The sequence below is a fragment of the Heterostelium album genome, assembly GCF_000004825.1.
Source record: "Heterostelium album PN500 unplaced genomic scaffold PPL_scaffold3, whole genome shotgun sequence".
NCBI classification, from domain to species: domain Eukaryota; phylum Evosea; class Eumycetozoa; order Acytosteliales; family Acytosteliaceae; genus Heterostelium; species Heterostelium album.
In genome coordinates, this window is record NW_008805065.1 from 2,085,724 (window position 1) to 2,109,831 (window position 24,108).

Genomic DNA, 24,108 nt, shown 5'->3' on the forward strand with positions numbered 1-24,108 from the left:
TAATTCTTTTTCATTATAATTTTAGGAATGTGGACATGCTAATATTGCAGATGTGGAACTACATATTTTGGAAGAACAAAATGGAAAGTTTCTTCCTATCGGAAACATGTAAATATTTGTATATGATATTCGACGAAACCAATATGTTTGTGAATGAAACGATTGTATTTAATACTGAGGGTCACATATTCCCGCTGGAGAGTCGATTCTTTGAGAAGGATTACACCGAAGACGATACGAAACCACCACAGTTGGCAAGCGAACAATATTCATCGGCGAGCAACAAACCACAGCAGCAACCGTTATCGATGTTGGAACATCACAAGGAGATTGACGCCATCGAATTCAACTGGCAATGTAAACCACAGTCCTACCTCCGAAAGATATCGGCTGGTGCAATTCAGATTTACGGTGCTAAAAACCTTGAAACTCCATGGTACGAAGATCGGAAACTATTCGATTCAATGTCAAAGTTTACTACTCCCTCTATGTAAATCAACATTCAAAAACAAAAACAAATATAATAAATAATGAATATAAAATAATTCTTATTTACACTTTTAGCAAACTATTTGTATGAAGAAGACCGAAGCGCTTAAAGTCAAAGAGGTGATGCCACCACCATAATGTCGTAGTAGCCATTCATGACATGATAATCTTGATTGTTATTGCTATCTTTATGATTATGATTAAAACTAAAATTGTAATGAAAGAATTATTTGGAGATCACCAATTTTTTTAAAAACAAAAGTTATATTTTATTGATCAAAACCATAGATATACTTTTTATTGATAAAGAATTCACAAGTCGATCTGATCAGTTTTAAATATATTTATTATCTTAAAAACAACAACAAAAGATGATGAATAGTCAAACTTTCAAAAATAGAGATGAATTGTCAGTGCTAACAAAAGATCAACTGTTTAAGATCTGTGTAGATAATAATATAACTGTGAAAAAAAGTAGCAACAAAACATCAATAGTAAATCATATTATCAATGTCAAAGAAGAAAGAGATCGTTTACAAAAGAAATTGGTGGATGACAATCCTTCAAATCAATTTCATCGAGGTCATGTTGAATATAAACTACCAGTGTTGATCATCACAAAGATACTTGAATTAACTTGGCGGATATCAACCAATAATAACCACACTCCTTTATTACCATACCGAGAAGCATTACAACTGACATTAATCAATAAACAATTCTATGGTATCATAAGTCAGATGTTCAACAATGTAAAAATTTGTTTAGTGTAAGTAATAAACAAAGATTATCTTTAAACTGTTAATATATTATATTAAACATTCTTTACCTATGATAATTATTACGTTTAGATCTTCACGAATAGAGGAAGCTCAGGATAGACTTAGCAGTGTATGGTGTCCGATCAAACATATTGTTAAACTTGTTGTCGAAATTCCCATTTTTGAAAGGTTAATGAAACAACCATCTGCTCATCTCACTCATAATTTGTCAGCTGTCGAAAAGGTAGAAATTTATCGTGAAACTGATAGTAAACTATTGTCAGCGACCAGCATCAAAACCTTTGGAACCATCGCCACCAATCTAATATCACTCTCCTTCATTAGAGTGACAATGGTACATTCACACGTGAATGCAATCTGTTCGATTAAATCACTTAGAAAGATAGCAATTTGGTACTCTAAAACTCCATACGCTGCTCTCATAGAGTTATGTAAAGGTTTACCATTACTCGAATCAATCAAAAAGTCAAATCTTAATGTCACTCATATTCCAAAGTTGTGTCGCTCAAGAATGAAACTGCTTTCAGAGGTTTGCTTGGAAGATACCGTTGAAAACTTTGAATTTCCAAATCTTCAAAAGTTAACTCTCGGAAGAATATTCAGAGATTCCACTCTTAACTACTATAAATTATTCTCACAAACCAATATCACACATCTATCGGTTTATTTCAAATCTAATTTGATATCAATCATCATACTATTTCCATGTATCGTCACTCTCGAGGATTTACATTATCATTGTCAATCTGACGGTCCGGTAATGAGCAACCAACTTAAATCAATCATACTACCAGCAACACTATCTCGAATCATCATTCGCACCAAAACCAAAGAAATTTTTGAACCAAACAACTATTTGATTGATATGGGATTTCAATATTCTAAAGATAGTTCATCTCGTAAACATAGAAGAATGATTTTTAATAAAATAATCAATTAATATTAAATGAAATTCTATTATTTTGTTGGTCTGACCTTATGTTTCTCTTTCAATTTTCTTTGATAATTTCTTTTTAATTTATATCTCTAGATAATTATCGAAAAAATTTGATGCAGATCATTTCCCAAAAAAATCTTCTTAAAACTTTATTTTTTTTTGTAAATCTATAAAGAATACTGATAAATGAACATTCAAACATTCACAAATAGAGAGGATATCTCTTTAAATCAGTGTCATAGAGGTCATGTTGAATACAAACTACCAGTGATGATCATCACAAAGATACTTGAATTAACTTGGATGATATCAACCTATGATCAAGAGTTTCCTTTATTATCATACAAAAAAGCATTAAAACTGACACTAATCAATAAACGATTCTTTGGTATTGTCAGTAAGAGGTTCAACAATATTAAACTTCTTTCTCACGCAAAGTAAGTAAGACAAACAAAGATTTCATGTATATCTTGTAATTATTAAACATTCTTTACCCACGATAATTATAAATTATTACATTTAGTTCTTCAATGATGGACGAGCTTCACGATAGACTTACAAATGTATGGTGTCCAATTAAACATATTTTTAAACTACAGGTCGGAATTCCCGTTTTTGAAGAGTTAATGAAACAACCATCTCCTCATCTCACTCATATGTTATCAACTGTTGAAAAGTTACATATTCATCGTGAAACTAATTGTGGACCTTTAACAGAGAACAGCATCAAGACCTTTGGAACCATCGACACCAATCTTCACTCTCTCATTATCAATTCAATATTACTGGATTTTGCACACCTCGATGCAATCTGTTCGATTAAATCTCTTAGAAAGATAGATATTTCCACCACTTTTATGCGTATATCAGATATTCTCGCTGTGTTATGTAACAATTTACCGTTACTCGAATCAATCAAATTGATTTGTTTCAGTATCACCGCTATTCCAATTGCAAGTCGCTCAAGAATTAGAAAGCTTTCATCAGTTTACTTGGATGATACTGATGAAACCTTTGAATTTCCTAATCTTCAAAGAGTAACTGTAGCAAACAAAACCAGAAAACCCAAACCCATCCCCTTCTTTAAATATTTCTCACAATCCAATATCACACATCTATCAGTTTACTTGAAAAGTAATATCGATCAATGGATACCAATCATCATAGAATTAAAGTGTCTGGTCACTCTCGAAGATATAGAATCACATAGTCAATCTGATGGTCAGGAAATGAACAACAAACTTAAATCAATCATATTACCAGCAACACTATCTCGAATCATCATTCGCACCAATTTAACATATTTTGAAGCAAACAACTATTTCATTGATATTGGATTTCAATATTCCAGGCAGAGAATTATACCAATTAGCTTTATTAGAACATTGATTTTTAATAAATTAAGAATCTCTTAATAGAAACCATGAAATAAAAGTGCTATATAGAAATTGCTTATTGTCAGATGATAAATGCATATCAAAACGGTAGAAGCTATATGTAAATGTCTATGTTAAGAGGTTCTTCTTTCTCTTTGGCATTACGTCTGACTGCTTCGTTGAATGTCGTCATTCAATAGCATCTTTATTCGCTTGGTTGACATCTATATGATAACAATTGTTAGCAATGATCAAATTATTTGTTACTATGGTATGTGCAAGATGAGAAACGATGGAATGATCCAGAAAAATTTAGACCAGAACGTTTCCTTGAGGGTTTTAAAGAGAAATACCAAGAGTACTTCCTGGACTAGGACCACGTAACTGTGTTGGAATGAACTTGGCCAACGATGACATTGCAATTTCCAATATCGTGTCAAACTTTATCGTCTCTTCACACGACGGTAAACCAATAGACGATACCTAAACTTTGGTTTGACCCTCAAACCAACCTAATTCCTTTTGAAATTAGACAAAAGATTTTAATAAAAAATATTTTTATCTCCCATCTTTGTGATTTTAGCCAAAAAAATTAAAATAAAAAAAACCCATCCCAAGGAGTATTGTGGGTGATGCACATCATCATTTATAAAAATAAAAATTAAAAATCTAATGTCATCACAGGCGATTGTTCAATCAAAATGAAGACTAGCTGTTTGAATCATCTTTCACTTTATTATCCGTTGTTGTCATTCTAGAATGATTAGTCGATAGAATAAGAATTTAGAAAAAAAAATAAGATGAGGTAAAATGAATCATAGTTATGTGATTATTCATTATTCAATTATAATTGAACTTATTAGAAAATGTATTTGTTTCTATTAATCAAAATTTTATTTGTGGTTTATTGTTTTTATTCATATGTAAGTAGTATTAACAATATAGTTAATAGCAGTACTGCAAAACTAACTTTTCATAATGATTATATTTTAATATAGGTATCAAAATTGCGAAAGTTCTCTGATCATGACCCTAAAGGACCATCAGTTTTACCAGTGTTAGGTAATCTTCACCAACTAGGTAAATCTCCACATATCACTTTGATGAATATGACTAAAACCTACGGTGATGTATTTAAGTTTTGGATGGGTGATGTAAGTATAAGTAATTAGTTTTTAACTCTGATATTATTATGATTATAACGATTGACTAATTTTTTTTTCATTTTTTATTAAATGTTTAGTATTATACTATTGTTGTAAATGATCCTGTGATTGCAAAGCTCATTTTGGTTACCAATGTTCATAACTTTTTAAATAGAATTCAAAACCCAACATTTGCAATCGCTAGCAATCACTATCAAAACTTTGGTGAGTGCCAGAGATGAGCGTTGGTATCACAATCGTAAGTTGGTTGCAAATTCATTCACAAAAACAAAACTACGTTCCACAGTCGCAGTTATGGAGAAACAATCTGAGCTCTTTATTTCAATGATGTCACAGTTTCAAAAATCAGGTGAACCCGTAAGTTTATTAAATCACTAATAATAGTTAATTGTCTAATAGTAACCAATTGTTCTATTCAATAATATTTATAGTTTTCACCAATGAAATATTGCAAGAAATATGCATTGAATATTATCTTTAGTATTGTATTTGCCGATGAGATTCCATACGAGGAGGGTGTTGATGAAGGTAGATTAGGAATGTTGGTTGGTTGGATCGACCAAATATTTAAAGTCGGTGGTGCTGGCTCATTATTTGATTACATAACCATTATTCAACCATTGTTTTACGGTTTCAAGAAATTCGTTATTGGAACTGAAATGGATCCAGTTTACAACTTTGTAGCAAAGATTTATGATGAACATTTTGAAACATTAGATAGAAACAAGTAAGTTTTATATATAAATTTTTTTATTTTTCCTGTTAAAACTAAACTAATAAATTTATTGATTAAATAGTCCACGTGATTTATTAGATGTTTTAATTATTGATTCAGAAGGTAAAGATAGACATGGTGTAATTGCAGTATCAATTGACTTTTTACTTGCTGGAACAGATACTAGTGCAACTACAATCGAATGGTTCCTTTTGTTCATGGCTAATAATCCAGATGTTCAAGAAAAGATTGGAAAGGAATTGAAAGAGGTTGTTGGTGTAAATGGAAATGTTACTTTGGCCAACAGGAATAACACTCCATATCTGGTTGCAGCCATCAAAGAAACACTGAGAGTAAGACCTGTCGGACCATTTGGATTACCACGTCAAACCAGAGAATCAATACTATTGAACGATCAAGTATTCATTCCAAAAGGTGCTCAGATTCTTATCAATTTCTATGGATTAGCACATTCAGAGAAGCATTGGAGCGAACCAGAGAAGTTCCAACCAGAACGTTTCATGGGAGCATCAAACGAAGAAAAACATGCTGACTTTTACCTACCATTCAGTGCAGGACCACGTAATTGCGTAGGAATGAACTTGGCCAACGATGAACTTTACCTTGCAATTTCCAATATCATGTCAAATTTTGTAGTCTCTTCATTCGACGGTAAACCAATTTATGATGTCGAAGAATATGGATTGACAATTAAACCTCAACCATTTTTATTAAAATTAGATAAAAGAATTTAAATAAAACAAAATAATAAATGTAAAATTTAGTTCAAGAGTAAAGTAAGTAAAGAAACAATGATTATCGTTAAATTCATTGTTATTAAACATTCTTTACAATGTAGTGTATGGTTTCCAATTAAACATATTGTTAAACCACAGATCACAATTCCAGTTTTTGAACAGCTAATGAAACAACCATCTCATCTCACTCATATTCTATCAACTGTTGAAAAGTTACATATATGAATTCATCGTGAAACTAATTGTGCACCTTTAACAGAGAACAGCATCAAAGAGTAACCGTAGCGAGCAACTCCAGAGAATCCAAACCCATAAATATTTCTCACAATCCAATATCACACATCAGTTTACTTGAAAAGTAATATCGATCAAAGGATAGCAATCATCATAGAACTAAAGTGTCTGGTCACTCTCGAAGATATAGATTCACATAGTCAATCTGATGGTCAGGAAATGAACAACAAACTTAAATCAATCATACTACCAGCAATACTATCTCGAATCATCATTCGCACCAATGTAACTTTTGAACCAATCAACTATTTTATTGATATAGGATTTCAATATTCCAGGCAGAGAATTATACGCTTTGTTAGAACTTTGATTTTTAATCGGTATAAATATGAAAATAAAAGTTAACTTTATACCGATCATGCATCATTAAGATACAGTAAAAATACTATTTTTTTGCCACTTACTATCAAACTAATAGATAGAAATATATTTATTTGATCATTTTATTTTATTTTTTAAATCAAACAAAATTTTTTTTAAAAAAAAAAATAGATTTTTGAAAGGGACAAATTTGGTATTGTTTGAAAACAAGATAATTATTTATTTTATTTTATTCTTTAAAAATAATAAATTTAATGCAATATTATATATATTTACAAGGTCTATAGCAGAGATACTAAGACAAAGAATAATAGATAGTTTCAATAGAGGTGACTCTAAAGAACAGATAGATCGAACTTTGGAGTTAGTAGAGGAACAGTATTAAATACAATCAAAAGATTCGAATAAATAGAATCTTTGAAAGATAGAGTAAGAACAGGTAGACCAAGAATATTCAGTGACAGAATCAGAAGAGCAATAGTCAGATTATTGTTAAATCGAGAATGTATGACCGTTTCACAAGTGCAACAATGTATCGAGAGAAGATTCAATAGGCTCGTTTCTATTAGACAGATTCAGAAAATAATCCATCTTAACTCGCTTAGTTTGATTCAATTGTCGACTCATCGGTGAATATACAGTGCTTGACCAATGGAATTAGTTTCTCCACTACTTGAAATCTTTGCTTGTCCCACGTCGTATGTAAAGAAATATTTACAATGTCCAATACTACAAACTGCTTTTCTGGATCCATTGTCCAGTGACGATGTTCTTTGGCGAAAGCCAACCTTGCCTTGATTGCAGCCGGTGTCAAATCATGTTTTTTCGACATATATTCATGTATTCACCGATGAGTCGGCAATTGAATCAAACTAAGAATTTAAAATACGTAGAATAAAAATTAATTTGTTAACATTAATCAATACCCTTTTTATTATTATTCCCAGTTTGGTGACTGGTTCGACTGGTTCTGCTCATGTATACCTTTTATCTTAAAACTGTTTTATAAAACCCATTATATTAATATTTTTAGCTAGTGACCTTCAATAGTATTAAAAACTATTTTAAAAAAATCTCCCTCTCCCTTTTGAATTATCAAAAATTTTTTTCTAGAAAAGTCACTTTGGACTCAGGCACTTTTTTTTTTTTTTACATCTATTTTCTAAACTTAATAGTTTAAATATTTAGTTAACAAATAAACCAAAGTTCACAAAACAAAATGAATAATCAAACATTCACAAATTATAATAGAGATGAATTGAAAAAATTAAAAAAAGATCAACTACTTAAGATTTGTTTAGATAATAATATAACTGTGAAAAAAAGTAGCAACAAAACATTAATAATAGATGATATTATCAATATCAAAGGAGAAAGAGATCGTTTACAAAAGAAATTGGTGGATGACAATCCTTCAAATCAATTTCATCGAGGTCATGTTGAATATAAACTACCAATATTGATCATCACAAAGATACTTGAGTTAACTTGGATGCAAGCGACCTCTGACCGCATCACCCTTATATCTTCATACCGACAAGCATTACAACTGACATTAATCAACAAACAATTCTTTGGTATCGTAAGTCTGATGTTCAACAATGTCAGACTTCGTTCAAAAGAAAAGTAAGTACAATAACAATGATCATCATATCATTGTTAAACTTTCATAATTCATTGTTATTAAACATTATTTTCCTTTATTAGAAGTAGATCTTCACCTTCACTCATTGGAAAGGATCTTAAAGATAGACTTACCAGTGTATGGTGTCCAATTAAACATATTGTTAAACTAAAAGTTGGAATACTCATTTTTGAACAGTTAATGAAACAAAACTCTGCTCATCTCACTCATATTCTATCAACTGTTGAAAAATTAAATGTTGTGCGTGAAACTAAAATCGAAAATATAAAAGAGAACTGCCTAAAAACTTTTGTAAAGATCGCCACCAATCTTCGCTCGCTCTGTCTCTATCGCGTAAAAGTGGAACCTTCACACCTGATTGTAATCTGTTCAATTAAATCACTTAGAAAGATAGATATTTCCCACACCTTTAGTGACATACCTGATTTTCTCACAACCCTATGCAATGGTTTACCTTTCTTAGAATCGATCAAATCGGGATATTTTCATGTCACAGATATTCCAAAGTCGTGTCGTTCAAGAATTAAAAAGATTGGAGTTAAATTGGGGGAGACCGAAGAAACCAAAACTGATGAAACCTTTGAATTTCCAAATCTCCAAAAGCTATCCGTCTATATCTACTCCCGTCCCGTTTTCTTTAAATATTTCTCACAATCCAATATCACACATCTATCTCTATTTTTAAATAATCAATTAGAATTCGATCAATGGATAGCAATCATCATAGAATTAAAGTGTCTGGTCACTCTCGAGGATTTAATGTATCATCGTCAATCAGATCGCTATTTTATATACAAACTTAAATCGATTATACTACCAGCAACACTATCTCGAATCATCATTCCCTCCAACACCAATGAAGTCTTTAGAGCAAACAACTATTTGATTGATATTGGATTTCAATATTCCAGAGATCTTGATCATTCAGATATCCACATTAGAAGAATGGTTTTTAATAAATTAACAATTTAATTAATACAAAGAAATAAAAATAAGTTGAAAATAATAATTTAATATATGTTTAAAATAAAAGAAATCTTATTGTGATTAATTCATTCTAAAACCCTGTAAGGTATATGTATTCTTTATTTCTCTGAAGTTATTAATAAAAACTACCAAAAATACTAGACACTTTAAAACGCCACAAATAAAATTGTGTCTATTATTTTCAAACAGACTTTTCACTAGTATTTTATTATCTGTTTGAATTAAATGTTTAAATAGTAACAGAATGAATAATCAAGTTAATTGACAGTGCTAACAAAAGATCAAATCATTCTGTGAGAAAAAGTAGCAACAAAACATGATCCCCACATTGTCGGTTTTTTCATACCAACAAGCATTACAACTGAAATTAATCAACAAACAATTCTTTGGTATCATAAGTCAGATGTTCAAGAATATTAACATAGAGCAATAGAAAAGTAAGTAAGAAACAATGATTATTGTATAAACTTTAAATTTATTGTTTTTATTATACATTCCTTGACCTTTGATAATTATTATATTTAGATCAAGAATGAAGGATCTTCACCATAGACTTATTAGTACATGGTGGCCAATAAAACATATTGTTAAACTTCAAGTCTCAACTCTCGTTTTTGAAAAGTTAATGAAACAACCATCTTCTCATCTTTAATAGTGAACAGCTTAAAAAGGTTCTCGTTTGAAAAAGTAGATTAATTTTTTTTTATTTTTTTTGGAAATTTTTTAGATCTTTTTTTCTCTTTTGTATAAAAACAAGATTTAAGACATGTAGATAATAATTAACGAAATTTCAAACATTTCATTATCAATGGATGAAATTAGCAATATTAATGAAGAAAGAGATCGTGTGCAAAAGAAATTGATCGATGACAATCCTTCAAATCAATTTCATCGAGGTCATGTTGAATACAAACTACCAGTGTTGATCATCACAAAGATACTTGAATATAGTTGGAGGATATCAACCTCTAATCACATCAATACTGCATTAGCATACGAAGAAGCATTACAACTGACATTAATCAACAAACAATTCTTTGGTATCGTCAGGAAGATGTTCAACAATGTCGCACTCCTAGTAAAGTACGTAAAGAAACTAAGATTATCGTAAAACTTTCAAATATATTTTCACTATTACTAAAAAATTCTTTACCTATGATAACATTACCTATAGATCTTCAAGAATGGCTGTTCTTCACAATAGACTTAACAGTGTATGGTGTCCAATTAAACATATTGTTAAACTTCATGTTGGAGCTCCTATTCTTGAAAAGCTAACCAACCAACAACAATCTGTTCATCTCACTCATATGTTATCAACTGTTGAAAAACTATATATTCATTATGAAACTCATGTCGGATCTTTAACAGTGACCAGTCTCAAAAACTTTGGAACGATTGCCACCAGACTTCGCTCGATTACGCTTTTTTCAGTAACAATAGAACCTGCACACCTCGATGCAATCTGTTTAATGAAATCACTTAGAAATATAAACATTTCCATACCTTTTCTTCCAACAGCTGATTTTCTCACAACCTTGTGTAACAATTTACCATTGCTGGAATCAATCAAGTTGATAAATTTTGATGTCGCTAGCATTCCAAAGTCGTGTCGCTCGACAATAAGAAAGCTTTCAGGTATTTGCTTTCGAGAAACCGATGAAACCTTTGAATTTCCCAATCTCCAAAAGTTAACCGTCCCAGAAATCTCCAGAAATCCCGATTGCAGCTTCTTTAAATATTTCTCACTCTCCAATATTACACATCTATCTGTTTATCTGAAAAGCAATATGGATAGATGGATACCAATCATCATACAATTAAAGTGTCTGGTCACTCTCGAAGAGTTGGAAACTCATAGTCAACAATATGATAGAAATAAAATTAACAACCAACTTAAATCAATCATACTACCAGCAACACTATCTCGAATCATCATTAGCACGCACGAAAATTTTGAACCAATCAACTATTTGATTGATATTGGATTTCAATATTCTAGAGATGCTCTTCATTTCTCCAAATATAATTCAGCCTATTATTATAGAAAATTGTTTTTTAATAAAATAACAAATAATTAATATTTTTGATTTAAATTATTTTTTTTAATTAAAATATTCCACTCACAAACTCACCCAACTTTATTATCCATTCAAATCTATCAAGTAAACTTACTTGATTGTCTTATATTTTTATTACAAACTCTTTAACCATATAAATAATAATACTATAACTATCTATCCATTATTAATAGTTTAGTTTTTTTTGCTTACAATCAATCATCGTTCAACCTACAACTCTACATCATCCAACTAAATGCATACCAAAGCCAAAGCCAATACCAAATATAAAAAAAATACACCTATACAACCAAATAGGAATAAGAAAAAGAATCTATTCCCTTTCAATGCCTCTCCTTTATTTTTTGTTTTCTCTTCCAAACTTGTTTAATAAGAGTACTATAAGATTGATTAATCTATAGTAATCAACAATATAAAATTAAGAAACGAAATATTATTACTATTTTGAATATTGTTATAAACATAGTTGTTTTAACTATAGTTATTCATATTATTGATCTATTTAATACAAATATATAGATATAAAAATTAATTGAAAATATGACTGTAAATATTAATAGTTTAATATATTTTTAAATAACAAGTTAAATAGATGTAAATATAAAGGTGTAATCACAATAAACACTTTAAAAGGTGTTATATTTACAGATAGCATCTGTATAAACATCGATTTATGTTCAGAAGAAATTTTTACAAAATGAAACGTTGGTGTCATTTTTTTTTTTTTTTGACAACGTTTGTGCACAAGTCATGCGTGGTAAAAAAATTCCACTTTCCAAAACTGTTTATATGCAAACCCAAAAAAAAAAAGTTTTTTTGAAGTCAAAAGTCTTACGTGGTAAAATGATTTGTGAATTTTTCACCCAAAAAAATGATTAACCTAAAATTAATTTCTTTCATTTATGTCACAAAGTATTTATATTGACTAATTTATGCCAATTCCATATAAATATTTTAAAAAAAATTCTCAAAAAAAGGACCCTCAATATGATTGATCTATAAGAAAACTATCTAAATCAGACCAAAAATGGAAGCATTAATTCTAGATTTTTATCAAAGAGCCTTTGGATATGACTTATAGGCCTACTCTTAATCAAAGAAGCAATGATCACACAACAAACATTCACATATCATTAAAAAATAAACAATAAAACAACGACTGCATATCATCACTGTCACCATCAAATTTCATTCTAAACACACAACTTGATTTGTATCTCAGCCAAGCCCAAGAATGAGTGTAATCCCTTGCAATATTGTATAAGAACTGCAGTTGATTGGGGATCTCACTTCAAAACCTAATCACAAAAAAATCAAAACATTGTTTATGAAAAAAATTTTATTAACAAACCTATTGTGTCAAAGATCATCAGACACTCATTCTCAGAGTTGATGTTAACCATAATTATATCATAGACCCCACAAATTAGGTGAAACATCACAGGCTTCTATCATCCACACTAATTCTTATTGGATTCTTGTGGTATTTTGTGTTCTCAAAAAGTATTTAAAATGTGATGATTCAGCTTTATATATCATTATTCAAATTACCCATTAAACAACAACAACAACAACGATAATTCTATATTTGTAAAATTCATATTCTGTACAAATACAATTATTTTATATCTGTTTTATTACCTCATAAATATCTATAAATCAACTTTAAAAAATGACATTACCAGAATCTATCTCAGGTTGGTTCCAAATCTCCAACAAAGAAGATTGATTTCATGTTTCAACTCAATGATGCCGATGAAAATCAAGTTACAGTAGTTTACTTTGGTCAACCAAATTGTATTGCTTGCGATTTGGTCAGAGATTTTATGAGAGCCTTACCAGGTAGATACCCAAATGCCGTTTTCTTCCAAGTTCCATTTGGTTCCCCAGTTACTGTTGATTGTATGTGGGCCAATGATGTTGCAATCTATCCATTCGTCAAGGTCTTCAAGAATTTCTCCACAGTTCAAAAATGTATGGGTTACGTTACTGGCTCTGGTACTACTATGATCGATGATTTAATCAAGACACACTACCAGTAATTAATAATAATAATAGACTTATCACAATCACAAATTTATAATAAAATAAACTTTAAAAACCCTTTTGACATTATATCGTTCACCATAAATATAATATTCACAGTCTTATTTATTAATCACTAACACTTATTAGGTTTAATTTCATTGAATTGGTAGATTTAGAAAGAGGATTATTATACTCTATTTGAAAATCTTTTAAGTTATTATAGGTTATAATAGGAAGACGTCGTGGTGACGATGGTCAATGAGATAGCACAGCAATCGCAAGGCCAGACACTCCACAAGCGTACCGACTCTACGAAATCATATACATCACTCGCCAGTTCCTATCCTTCATCGCCAAGATCCACTCCACCTTTGTGTAGATTATAGTATCAAACCATCTCACGCAACTAATATTGGGTACTGTCATTAACAAATTGTTTGGAAATGAAGTTGCATTTACATTTATCATAATGTTGAAAGCATAGGTAAGTACTGTATATGCCTTATAATACATTAATTCCCAGAACTATATTCATTCTAATGAAACGTTCAAACTCATCATCGAAACACTCTCAATGAATGACAAATGTTTGTTTGGTTTATTTTTATTCGCTTCATTAGAAGCAGATATACTTTTATTGGTCGCTTCCGATATGCTTGCCTTAAGTTGTGGTGTAAAAATGCGGTTAAAGATATTTGTTTCGTCAAATCCAGAGAGACAACCTTCTGATGTAATGATAGGACTTCCTTTTTTTCTAAAGAATCCTTATCCAATGGCTTAGATGTTGTGGAATAGTTTTCTATTGGTTTATATGGTTCTTTTTTCTTAGAATTACTCTTCACTTGTTCGGTGATGGGCTTTGGTTCGTTGGTGGTAGGCTGTTTGGGTTTTGGTTCGTTGTCGGTAGATTGTTTAGGTTTGGATATTTTACAGCCACATCCCTTTCTTTTTCTATCTGTGATATATATTAATTATTATGATTATAATCATTAATGTTAATAAAATACGTACTACACTATTTGCAAATCTGTTCTCTTACCGGTGTTATCAAAGAGTTTGTTTTGGGTTCTTTGGGTGATTCACCATTATTGTATATATTGACGACACCGCCATTGTAATTATTGTACTCATGATATGAGTTAATAAATTTTTGTATTTAATAAATGTATTTTTTAAATTAAAAATTTGATGATCAACCAACACACTTTTTTTAATAATAAATTCCTGATTTATTCAAGCAAATTTATTTATAATAGAAATTAAAATGGATGAATTAGTATGTAGTACTTATAAATAATTTAGATAGATTATATTTGTTGGTTATTTATTAATAAAGATGAATATCTTATATTACTTATCATATATTATAATAGGAATTACTTAGACAGAGGTTAGTCTCTGTTCAGAAGGAACAGACATCACAGAAGCTATCGGAGCGTAACTGCATTGAGATCATCTCAAAGATGATCGAGTTGAAGATGATCGATATGATCAATACCAGCGGTGGCAAAGAGTTTGTCACACCGAAGCAGCTGGAGAATGAGATTCGCGATGAAATTCTCGCATCGGGTGGTCGTGTAGTGGTGAGTGACTTGCAACCGCTGCTCAAAGTCGATCTCACATACATACAGGAGAAGGTCAATTACATCGTCTCTAGAGATAGATCGATGCAACTCTACTACGGTGAGATACTTACACGTTACTACTTGGATTCCGTTGTCGAGGAGATTCATGAAACCCTACAGGAAGTCGGTAGATTGGATATCAACGATCTATCGCAGCGATTCAACTTGAACGTTGAAATCCTGAGTGATGCAATCAACCTCAGACTTGGTAAACTCATCCAAGGTGTATTCGACTCTGATATCCTCTACACTCAAGCACATGTAAACAGACATAAATCAAAGGTTTGTGGATTATTTACATCTGTTACAAAGTATGTATAATTGTATAAACATAAAACATAACAATTATAATCTTTATATACTAATAACATAATATAAACATTATATATACATTAAATAGACCAACAAATATATCAAGTCTTTGTAAACAATATCAAATGAATGAAAGATTATTCCATTGTTTGTATTATTCATAATAATAATGATCAATCTATTTATCTATTTTATCTAACTTTAGAGTTGTTTACTTTTATATAAATTACAGCACAATTAGCGGAATTGATACAATCTAAAAGAATCAATGGTCAGATACAAGGAAAAGCATCACAAGCAGAATTTATTCCAACAATATTCTCACAAAGTCGTTCAAAGTGGATAGATTCATTCTTTACTCAAAACTCTTATATTCAATACTCGACACTTACACAACTACAAATACCAGATCCAACATCATACTTGAAGAATACCTACAAGAATGGTGTTGCTCTCTCATCTTGTTTCGTAAGTGGCTATATCATTGAGAATGTCGATTCTTTCATCACTGAGATCATTGCTAATTCTGGTTGGATGGATGTATCGGTAAGTAATCATTTATTAACTAATAGTTGTAAATTAACTAGTTAATTAGCTAATTAATGTTATTGTTTATCTATTCTATTGTTGTTAGACATTGGTACCATCGTCATTGGGTAATAAGGACGTCGCCATGGTAATCGATAGTTGTCCTGCGATGAAAGATAAGAATAATCGTCAGGCTATCGTGTTGAATGACTTCTTTATTGTCAGTCAATCGTTTGTCGACCGTTGTTTCGTGTTGTTGGAGAAGATGATTCAAACGAAAGTAGAGAAACAAGCGATCATTCAAGAGAGCATTGCAACCAGTAGTGGTACTACAGCAACATCACAATCACAATCGAAACTATCAGATTCTACCGATTCCACTTCTTCAAAGTCAAGCGGTAAACAATCGGGTGGTGGTGGTGGAAAGAAATCTAAACAACAACAGATTGAAGATGAGAGACCAACCAAACAAAAAGGTGGAAAGAAAGGTGGTTCTAAAAAAGGTGGTAAGAGAACAAATGATGATAGTGATGATGAAGATGACTTTACATCATCAAAACAACAACAACAATCAAAGAAAAAGACATCTCAAACACCAAAAGTTGATCATTTATCAGATGTAAGTAATAATAATAACTCCATAGTTTAAAAGATGACAACTAATCTAATTTAAAATGTATTTTGTTAGATTATTCAAATTCTCACTAAATCATTTGAGAATATGGAGGAAGAGTTGATTCAAGCGTTGGCTCAATATCTTAGACCAAAGGTCAATCAGATTTGGGAGACACTGGTGAAGGAAGCCAAAGAGAAACTAGAGACAGAGACAATCAAATCGAGAAAAGGACAACAACAAGAGTTGGCCAATGCATTCAATACACTCTACCAGAATGCACTGCTTTTCAAAAAGGGTTTGGAAGATCTCGATCCGGCATCGACCGTCCTCCATAAGCATTTGCTGAAGACCGTCTGTACAAACTTGGCCAACCTCGTAGTAGAGATCAACGGTTCCTACCACATGGTTGAAAACTGTAATTGCGATACTCCCGCTCAGAGATCCGCCGTTATCTCTCAACTTCCAACTGCCATCGCCAAGAATCTAGAGAAACTAATTAAATGTTTAACCAAAGATGTAAGTAATCTATTAAAACTACAACTTTGTTTATTTACCTATCTTATCTTGTTTAAACATTATTTATTTCTAGACTGTCAATGATTTTATGGATACTTTAGAATCGGTTTGTGAACAATCTCAAATACATTTGAAATCATTAGATAAGAAATCTGAAAAGTAAGTATTGTGTAACATACTGTGTATAGTAATCTTATTCTAATTTAATACAATGTTTTAAATAGGAATCTGTTGGAAAGTCATCAAAAGGAATTATATGAACAATTACAAAATGATCAGGATATCGGTAATCAATTCCAAGCGATCGTTTTACTACTTTACATTAAATACAAGAAGCATTTGGTACATATTTCACCTAGATCCATTGGAACATTGGTACAGACACTCAGCCAACAAGAATTGATACCGGATCAACAACTTCTCAAAACACTCACTGAAGCGCAACAAGATGTCGTTAACTTTATCATCAACAAATCCGAGAAGAAAGAAGACGAAGAATCACTCACCAAGAAATTAGATATTCTAAAGAATGCACTTCATGTTCCAACATCAACAACAACTACTTCCTCTTAAAATATTTTAAATTATAATAAATAAAAAAAGAAAGAATATAACAATGTGTTTTAATACAATTATTACTATTATTAATTACTATTATTATGCTTATTTTTACAATTATTTATTTAATAATTGTTTTAATTTAATGGTTGTTGTTATTTAAATTATATTTAACAATTATCTTAATAGATTTTTGAGTAGCAACACAATACAAACTATTTTAGTGTTTTTAGTTTGCTTCTTGTTGTTGATGCTGATGTTGATGTGGTTGGCGACGACCACCTTCACCTCCACCACCACGGCTGTTGTTTCCATTATGACGACGACCACCACCTCCATCACCACTACCACCACGTCTATTTCCTCTTCCGTTTTGTTGGTGTGTATTTCTTGATCTTGCCTTTGCCAATGCTTCGTCTACACTATTTACATCATATACAGGTGCTGGATGTTGATGATTATTCTCTTGTTTCTTCCATGGATTGTTTGGATCTTCTTGTTCTTTCTTTGTGTTTGATCTTCTACTGTTATTAGACTTTCCACGTCTACTATTATTGTTTTGATGTGACTGTTGTTGTTGTTGTGGTTGTTGTGGTTGTTGTTCATTATTCTCTGAGCTTGCTGTTGATGGTTGATGTTGTTCTGGTGCTTGTTCTTGTTGTTGTTCATGTGATTGATCATTATTATTACTATCTGGTTTTTCTTGTTGTGTGTTGTTACTCTCAGTTGTTTGTTGTTGTTGTTGATTTCTTGTTGATTTATTTTGATTTCTTGTTCTTCTCTTATTGTTACTCTTGCTTTCTGTGTTGTTGTTGGCAGTAGAAGTTGTTGAAGTTGTAGTAGTACTTGCTGAATCTTGTTGGTGTGCTTGTGGAGCATGGTGATGATGAGTTGTTGTCGATGGAGCTGGTTGTTTCTTACTGTAAAGCGACGCTGCTTTCTCAGCGGATGTAACAATACCTTTGATCATAGCCGATGAGAATCCGTTGTGTTCCATCTGGTTGAGACCGGCAATCGTACAACCCATTGGTGTAGTTACCTTATCGATTTCATACTCTGGATGGTAACCACCCTCCAGCACCAAAGTAGCAGCTCCCTTGGCAGTCTGAGCGGCAATCTTGATGGCATCTTCTGCGTGGAATCCAATCTCGATTCCACCCTGACTGGCAGCACGAATCGCACGGAAGAAGAAAGCAATTCCACAGGCGCACAACGCTGTCGCAGGAACGATCTGTTCCTCCTTCAGCACAATGCAATTACCGAGGACGTTAAAGATCTTCTCAGAGATTGCCAGTGCTTGATCTTTGCGCTCCTCGATCTCGGCGCGACCCGCAACATGGTGTGTGCCACGCACAGCCAAGCAGGTCATCGACTGGCAGTATTGGATAGCGGTGTTTGGCATGGCACGGACAATCGCCACACCGGAACTACCGAGTTTCACACTGATATCGTCGATCGACGCACCAGAGACAACGCTAATCACCACGTGATACTTTGGATTGATGACTGATCTGATCGATTCTAGCAGTGAGTCGAGTTGGGCGGGTGTCACACACACAATGACAACCTTTGATTTCTTGACTGCGAGGTTATTGTCAGCGGTAACTTGGAATCCTTTCGATCCCATCGACTTTTCCAGTGATTCGGTGTTACGCTTGGTCAAGATGATCTGATTAGATTTGTACAGACCGGAATTAACCAATCCATGAGCAATCGATAGACCTATATTACCACAACCCAAAACAGATATAGAATGTTGTTCAGTTGTCATTTATTATGTTTATTTATAAATTATGTAAAATTGTTATATATATATATAAAAGGTTATTATATTTTGTTTGACTATTATTATATTATTAATTATAAAATGGCAATATTGTTAATAAATTCAAAGCAAATGTGTGGTTTTTTTTTTTTTTTTGGAAACAAAAAATAATTAATTATAATGGTCAAACCAAAAGTCATCCTTTTTTTTTCATCCTACAAAATATTTTGTATATCCATTTTTATTTATTATGGAGAAAAAAATCGGATTAATTTAAATTAAGATTTTTATAATTTTTCAAAAAAAAAAAAAACTGAACAACTTAAAACTTATTTATTTGACCTTTAACTGGTAACTGTTTACCAGTGTACACTGCAGCCAATCATAAAAATTATGTACTTATAAAAATTTATGTTGAATCTTAAAAAGGATATTCCAATAAGCTAATTTTGAATGTTCATATTAATTTGAAAAAATTGATTAGAATCTAAATTAGAAGATTTTTGAAAATCAATTTATCTAAAACAAATTAAAAAAATAATAATAATCTTTTCTTTTTGTTTTTTTATAATAATTATTTGTTGCTGTGTTAAAGTGAAAAGTGAAGTGGTGTTGTTGCAAATATAATATTTAATTAAATTGTTTTTATTTTTATTTATTTTTTTGATTTTATTGTTTTTTTTTTCATTAATAGTTTAATATTTAATAATATTAAATTTAATTAAATTATTTTTATTTTTTTTATTATTTTTTTTGATTAATTTAATAAGCAAAGCAAACAAAAACACTTACTTATTATAGTTATTATTATTATTATTATTTATGAAATATATAATATTTATAAAACAATAACAACAATAATAAATGTCAAAGAATGATAATAATGCACAAGCAACGATATCTCTTGAACGGTCATCGAGAGAGGAGTTGGTCGATTTCATAAAGAAACAGGCACTACATATTAAGAAACTTGAGAACGTCTGTCAGAAGCTAAAGAAAGACAATGCAGAGACCACTGCAAAGATGAACAATCTCGATGAGGAGAAGACTCAACAGAAACAAATGTCCATCAATATCATCAATGGCATGCAAGAGGAGATCAACACACTCAAGCGTGAACGTGAGCAACTCGACGAGCAAACAGAAGCGAGATTCCAAATGGAGAGAAACATCTACATCGAAGAGAGCAAGAACCTGCAAGCCAAACTATTGGATCATCAATCGAAACTACAACAACAACAAACCATTATAGATAATCTAAAGAACGCAACTAGCAGTATGAAAGAGAACAGTGATAATCTATCTGCTGTAATCAAAGAGAATGATAATCTACAATTGAAACTAGTAGAGTTACAATCAATAATTGATCAACTGAACATAGAAAAGAAAGAGAATAATAGTAATAATAATAATGAACAAGAAAAAGTAAAAGTAAAGGAGGTCGAAGAAGAAGATGATGATGATGATGAAGAAGAGGAGGAGGAGAATGAAGTTCAAATTATGGAAAGAAGAAATAAGATGATGGAGGAATACAAGAGATTATCAAAGGAGAAGGAGAAGGAACAGGAGGAGAAGGAACAAGAGTTAAATGAACGATTGGCAGAGATTAATAAAGATTATATGAGTGATTACTCAAAGTTTATGGAGGAGAAGGAGAACACCATTGAGTTCCTCAATTCACAGAGAGTCGAGATCGAACAGCTACTTCAGCAATACTCAAAGGAGATGGACGAGTTGAAGCTGGAGGTGTCATCGAAATCAGAGGAGATAGCAACGCTCACACAACGACGTGATACCAATCAGAGTGACATAGTCAAGCTGAGAGATGACATCGAGAAGCTAAACGAACAACTAACCGATAGGGATACCATAATCAAGCGATTGGAGGTAGATGCCAACGATCAACAACAATCACATAAGCTAGAGATAGATACAATGAACAATGAAATTATCAAATTACAATCTGAATTGAAAGAACAACAACAGCAACAAGAACAACAGCATCTTCAACAACAGCAACAACAGGATGGTAATCAACAAGATCAAGATGATAATATTGATAATGATAGAATAATAAGGTTGGAAGAAGAGTTGAAAGAAAAGAATAGTCAATTGGTTAGATTAGAGAGTGAAGTGGTGAAGTTGGATGATTTGAATTTGAAGGTGTCAGAGTTGGATACAGAGATAAAGCATAAAGATGGTGAAATTACTAGACTTTTAGAAGAGATTTCTTTGAAATCAGAAGATATCAAGAAATTACATCAGGAGATTGAAAATCAAAATAATTCAATTCAACAACAACAACAACAACAGCAACAACAAGATAATAATAATAATAATACAATTACCAATCAATTGATAGAGAAAGATAATGAGATAGAGAGAATCAACAGTTTGATAGCGAATAAAGATGAAGAGTTACAAAGAGTTAATAATCAGCTGGATGAAAAGTCAGGTCTATTGGAGATTAGAGATAAGGAGATCGTTACACTGACTATCTGTGTCAATGAATCAAAAGCATTGATAGAGAAAACACTGGAATCATGTAAAGTAGAGATACTGGAGAAGGAGAATGCTCTTCAGGCAACAACAGCAGAGTTGTCAGAGATTCGCGTGGAGTTGGAACAAAAGACATCGGAGATCGAGCAGATGCAGCGGGATTTGGGTGAGAAAGACAATGCAATTCGTTCACAGTCAAATAAGAACGATATTAAAGTGGAGGATGAGAAGCGATTGAACGAGAAGGTTTTGAAGCTGAAGAATCTGTTGGTCGCAGCACAGAAGCATGTTTCCGATCTGAAGAAACAGATCGCCGACAAGACACAGGAGTTGCAAGACAAGACCGGTGAGCTGGCTGTTGCAACGGATCGCGTCAAACAACTCGAGTCGAACCGAGACGAAGTGGAGTCGAATCACAGTGAGTACTTGGAGATGAAGCGTAACTACAGTTTCAACTTACAGAGAATTCAGTTTTTGGATGGTCAGTTGTCAAGCGCCACTCAGTCGCTGAAAGCGATACAGGAGGAGTTTGACGACTACAAGGTTAAGGTTCATCACGCTCTCAAGCAACAACAGAGCACTGAGCAAGTGGAGCAAGATGGAGACGACGATCAACAGCAGTCAGCTGCCAATGCAGCAGCAGAGATGGAAGCTGCACTCGCCAAACAACAACAGCATTTCCAAACTGAAAAAGAGCAAGATAGAGAAACCATTATCAAGTTGGAAGCATCCATTTCCACTATTCAAAGAGAGTCGTTGGTTGAACTGGAAAAACTTCAATCTGAACTCTCAGAGAAACAAGAAAAGATCGATCAATTATCTTTACAGATAACAGAGCTTTCTCAAACTGTTCAACAACTAAATGATCGACTTGATTCAACAACTGTATCTTCAGATTCAAACAACGATTCTCAATCACAACAACAACAAACAAATGACCTTGAGAAAGAACTGAAACTAAGGGAGGAAAGAATCATAGAAATTCAATCACAACTAAACTTTTTCAAGAGAAACAATAATAGTTTAATGAGAGAAAAAGATAGATTAATTGAAGAACAAAGACAATCTATTAGTGTATGTTTATTATTATTATTTAACAAATTGATAAATCTAATTAACAAAATATTTAATATTAAACAATAATTTTAGAAACTAAAAGAAGAATTGGAAACATTAAAACTAAATAATAATAATAATAATAATAATGAGAAACCAAAATTACAATCACCTATACAACCATTAAACTCAACAGTAAATACACCACAGCTTATTGAAAATGAGTCATCACAGTCAATAGATATTGAACAGGGTAACAATTTCAGTATTGAACATCTTTTGCCAACAACCAATACCACACCAAAAGAGGACAGTTTCAAATCTATAGAACTACCACAATCACTTCCACTTGAAGTTGAAAAAATTCTACATAGTTATGCAAGAGTATGTAAAAAAACATTAAATAAGTTTACTAAAATATTTATTTTTCATACTAATCTTATCTCTCTTTTTTATAGACACAAGCAAATAGAGATGAAGAGTTAAGAAAATCAAAGATTCAAATTGATCAATTGAAAATGTTATTAAAGTAAGTAATTAAATTACTTAAATATTAATAATTTCAACTACTAATCAAAAATATTATTCTAACCAAAACTTGTTTCTATAGTGAAAGTGATAGAATGGAACAAAAACACTTTGAACAAGAAAAGTTATTAAAAGAAGAAATTAGAAATTTAGAGAGATGTAAAACAAGAGAAGGTTCTAATTTAGAGTATGTATAAAAGAATATAAAGTTTTGATTAAAATACAATTTGAAACTAATTATTATTTTTTAAAACAATTAAATCAGATATGTTAAGAATATATTATTAAAGTTTATAGAGAAAGATGATGAATCATTAATTCCTGTATTATCAACATTGATGCAATTTACACCCGACGAATTAAATAGAGCGACAACTGCTCAAAAATCAAAGAAATCTAATGGTAGTCTATGGGGTTGGGGTTCTTCCTATTTTACACCTACCAAATAAATGAATTCAAGATTGCAATCCTAATTAATGTTCTCTACTAAAGTTTGATTGTTTTTTATTTTATTCTAATCCCAATA

The 24,108-nt window shown here is 31.6% G+C and overlaps 11 protein-coding genes across 11 annotated transcripts; 10 read left to right on the plus strand and 1 right to left on the minus strand.

Moving 5' to 3' along the window:
* Positions 1 to 80: 80 nt before the first annotated feature.
* PPL_03407 (uncharacterized protein) lies at positions 81 to 2,211 on the plus strand (the record flags this gene model as incomplete). The annotated part of the gene is made up of 3 exons (XM_020574372.1): positions 81 to 490; positions 890 to 1,258; positions 1,341 to 2,211. The coding sequence occupies 3 exons, from the start codon at positions 81 to 83 to the stop codon at positions 2,209 to 2,211; spliced, it is 1,650 nt and encodes a 549-aa protein (XP_020436444.1).
* A 183-nt stretch (positions 2,212 to 2,394) lies between these two features.
* Positions 2,395 to 4,071, plus strand: PPL_03408 (uncharacterized protein; the record flags this gene model as incomplete). The annotated part of the gene is made up of 4 exons (XM_020574373.1): positions 2,395 to 2,645; positions 2,732 to 3,245; positions 3,671 to 3,705; positions 3,930 to 4,071. 4 exons carry the CDS (start codon positions 2,395 to 2,397, stop codon positions 4,069 to 4,071), a joined length of 942 nt encoding a protein of 313 aa, XP_020436445.1.
* A 379-nt stretch (positions 4,072 to 4,450) lies between these two features.
* On the plus strand, positions 4,451 to 6,220 carry CYP519E1 (cytochrome P450 family protein; the record flags this gene model as incomplete). Its single annotated transcript, XM_020574374.1, has 5 exons — positions 4,451 to 4,507; positions 4,583 to 4,748; positions 4,905 to 5,107; positions 5,182 to 5,477; positions 5,548 to 6,220. The coding sequence occupies 5 exons, from the start codon at positions 4,451 to 4,453 to the stop codon at positions 6,218 to 6,220; spliced, it is 1,395 nt and encodes a 464-aa protein (XP_020436446.1).
* Positions 6,221 to 6,277: 57 nt separating this feature from the next.
* PPL_03410 (uncharacterized protein) lies at positions 6,278 to 6,448 on the plus strand (the record flags this gene model as incomplete). Its single annotated transcript, XM_020574375.1, has 1 exon — positions 6,278 to 6,448. The coding sequence occupies one exon, from the start codon at positions 6,278 to 6,280 to the stop codon at positions 6,446 to 6,448; it is 171 nt and encodes a 56-aa protein (XP_020436447.1).
* Positions 6,449 to 8,057: 1,609 nt separating this feature from the next.
* Positions 8,058 to 10,122, plus strand: PPL_03411 (uncharacterized protein; the record flags this gene model as incomplete). The annotated part of the gene is made up of 3 exons (XM_020574376.1): positions 8,058 to 8,464; positions 8,546 to 9,217; positions 9,996 to 10,122. 3 exons carry the CDS (start codon positions 8,058 to 8,060, stop codon positions 10,120 to 10,122), a joined length of 1,206 nt encoding a protein of 401 aa, XP_020436448.1.
* A 156-nt stretch (positions 10,123 to 10,278) lies between these two features.
* Positions 10,279 to 11,729, plus strand: PPL_03412 (uncharacterized protein; the record flags this gene model as incomplete). The annotated part of the gene is made up of 3 exons (XM_020574377.1): positions 10,279 to 10,553; positions 10,645 to 11,108; positions 11,725 to 11,729. 3 exons carry the CDS (start codon positions 10,279 to 10,281, stop codon positions 11,727 to 11,729), a joined length of 744 nt encoding a protein of 247 aa, XP_020436449.1.
* A 1,494-nt stretch (positions 11,730 to 13,223) lies between these two features.
* On the plus strand, positions 13,224 to 13,965 carry PPL_03413 (uncharacterized protein; the record flags this gene model as incomplete). Its single annotated transcript, XM_020574378.1, has 4 exons — positions 13,224 to 13,248; positions 13,325 to 13,589; positions 13,727 to 13,745; positions 13,813 to 13,965. 4 exons carry the CDS (start codon positions 13,224 to 13,226, stop codon positions 13,963 to 13,965), a joined length of 462 nt encoding a protein of 153 aa, XP_020436450.1.
* A 188-nt stretch (positions 13,966 to 14,153) lies between these two features.
* On the plus strand, positions 14,154 to 14,360 carry PPL_03414 (uncharacterized protein; the record flags this gene model as incomplete). Its single annotated transcript, XM_020574379.1, has 2 exons — positions 14,154 to 14,309; positions 14,340 to 14,360. The coding sequence occupies 2 exons, from the start codon at positions 14,154 to 14,156 to the stop codon at positions 14,358 to 14,360; spliced, it is 177 nt and encodes a 58-aa protein (XP_020436451.1).
* A 483-nt stretch (positions 14,361 to 14,843) lies between these two features.
* Positions 14,844 to 17,749, plus strand: PPL_03415 (E3 UFM1-protein ligase 1; the record flags this gene model as incomplete). Its single annotated transcript, XM_020574380.1, has 8 exons — positions 14,844 to 14,855; positions 14,953 to 15,515; positions 15,605 to 15,663; positions 15,749 to 16,062; positions 16,151 to 16,663; positions 16,733 to 17,176; positions 17,250 to 17,335; positions 17,401 to 17,749. 8 exons carry the CDS (start codon positions 14,844 to 14,846, stop codon positions 17,747 to 17,749), a joined length of 2,340 nt encoding a protein of 779 aa, XP_020436452.1.
* Positions 17,750 to 17,963: 214 nt separating this feature from the next.
* On the minus strand, positions 17,964 to 19,505 carry PPL_03416 (pyrroline-5-carboxylate reductase family protein; the record flags this gene model as incomplete). Its single annotated transcript, XM_020574381.1, has 1 exon — positions 17,964 to 19,505. One exon carries the CDS (start codon positions 19,503 to 19,505, stop codon positions 17,964 to 17,966), a length of 1,542 nt encoding a protein of 513 aa, XP_020436453.1.
* Positions 19,506 to 20,363: 858 nt separating this feature from the next.
* On the plus strand, positions 20,364 to 24,031 carry PPL_03417 (uncharacterized protein; the record flags this gene model as incomplete). The annotated part of the gene is made up of 5 exons (XM_020574382.1): positions 20,364 to 23,072; positions 23,148 to 23,438; positions 23,513 to 23,583; positions 23,665 to 23,773; positions 23,873 to 24,031. 5 exons carry the CDS (start codon positions 20,364 to 20,366, stop codon positions 24,029 to 24,031), a joined length of 3,339 nt encoding a protein of 1,112 aa, XP_020436454.1.
* Positions 24,032 to 24,108: the final 77 nt, after the last annotated feature.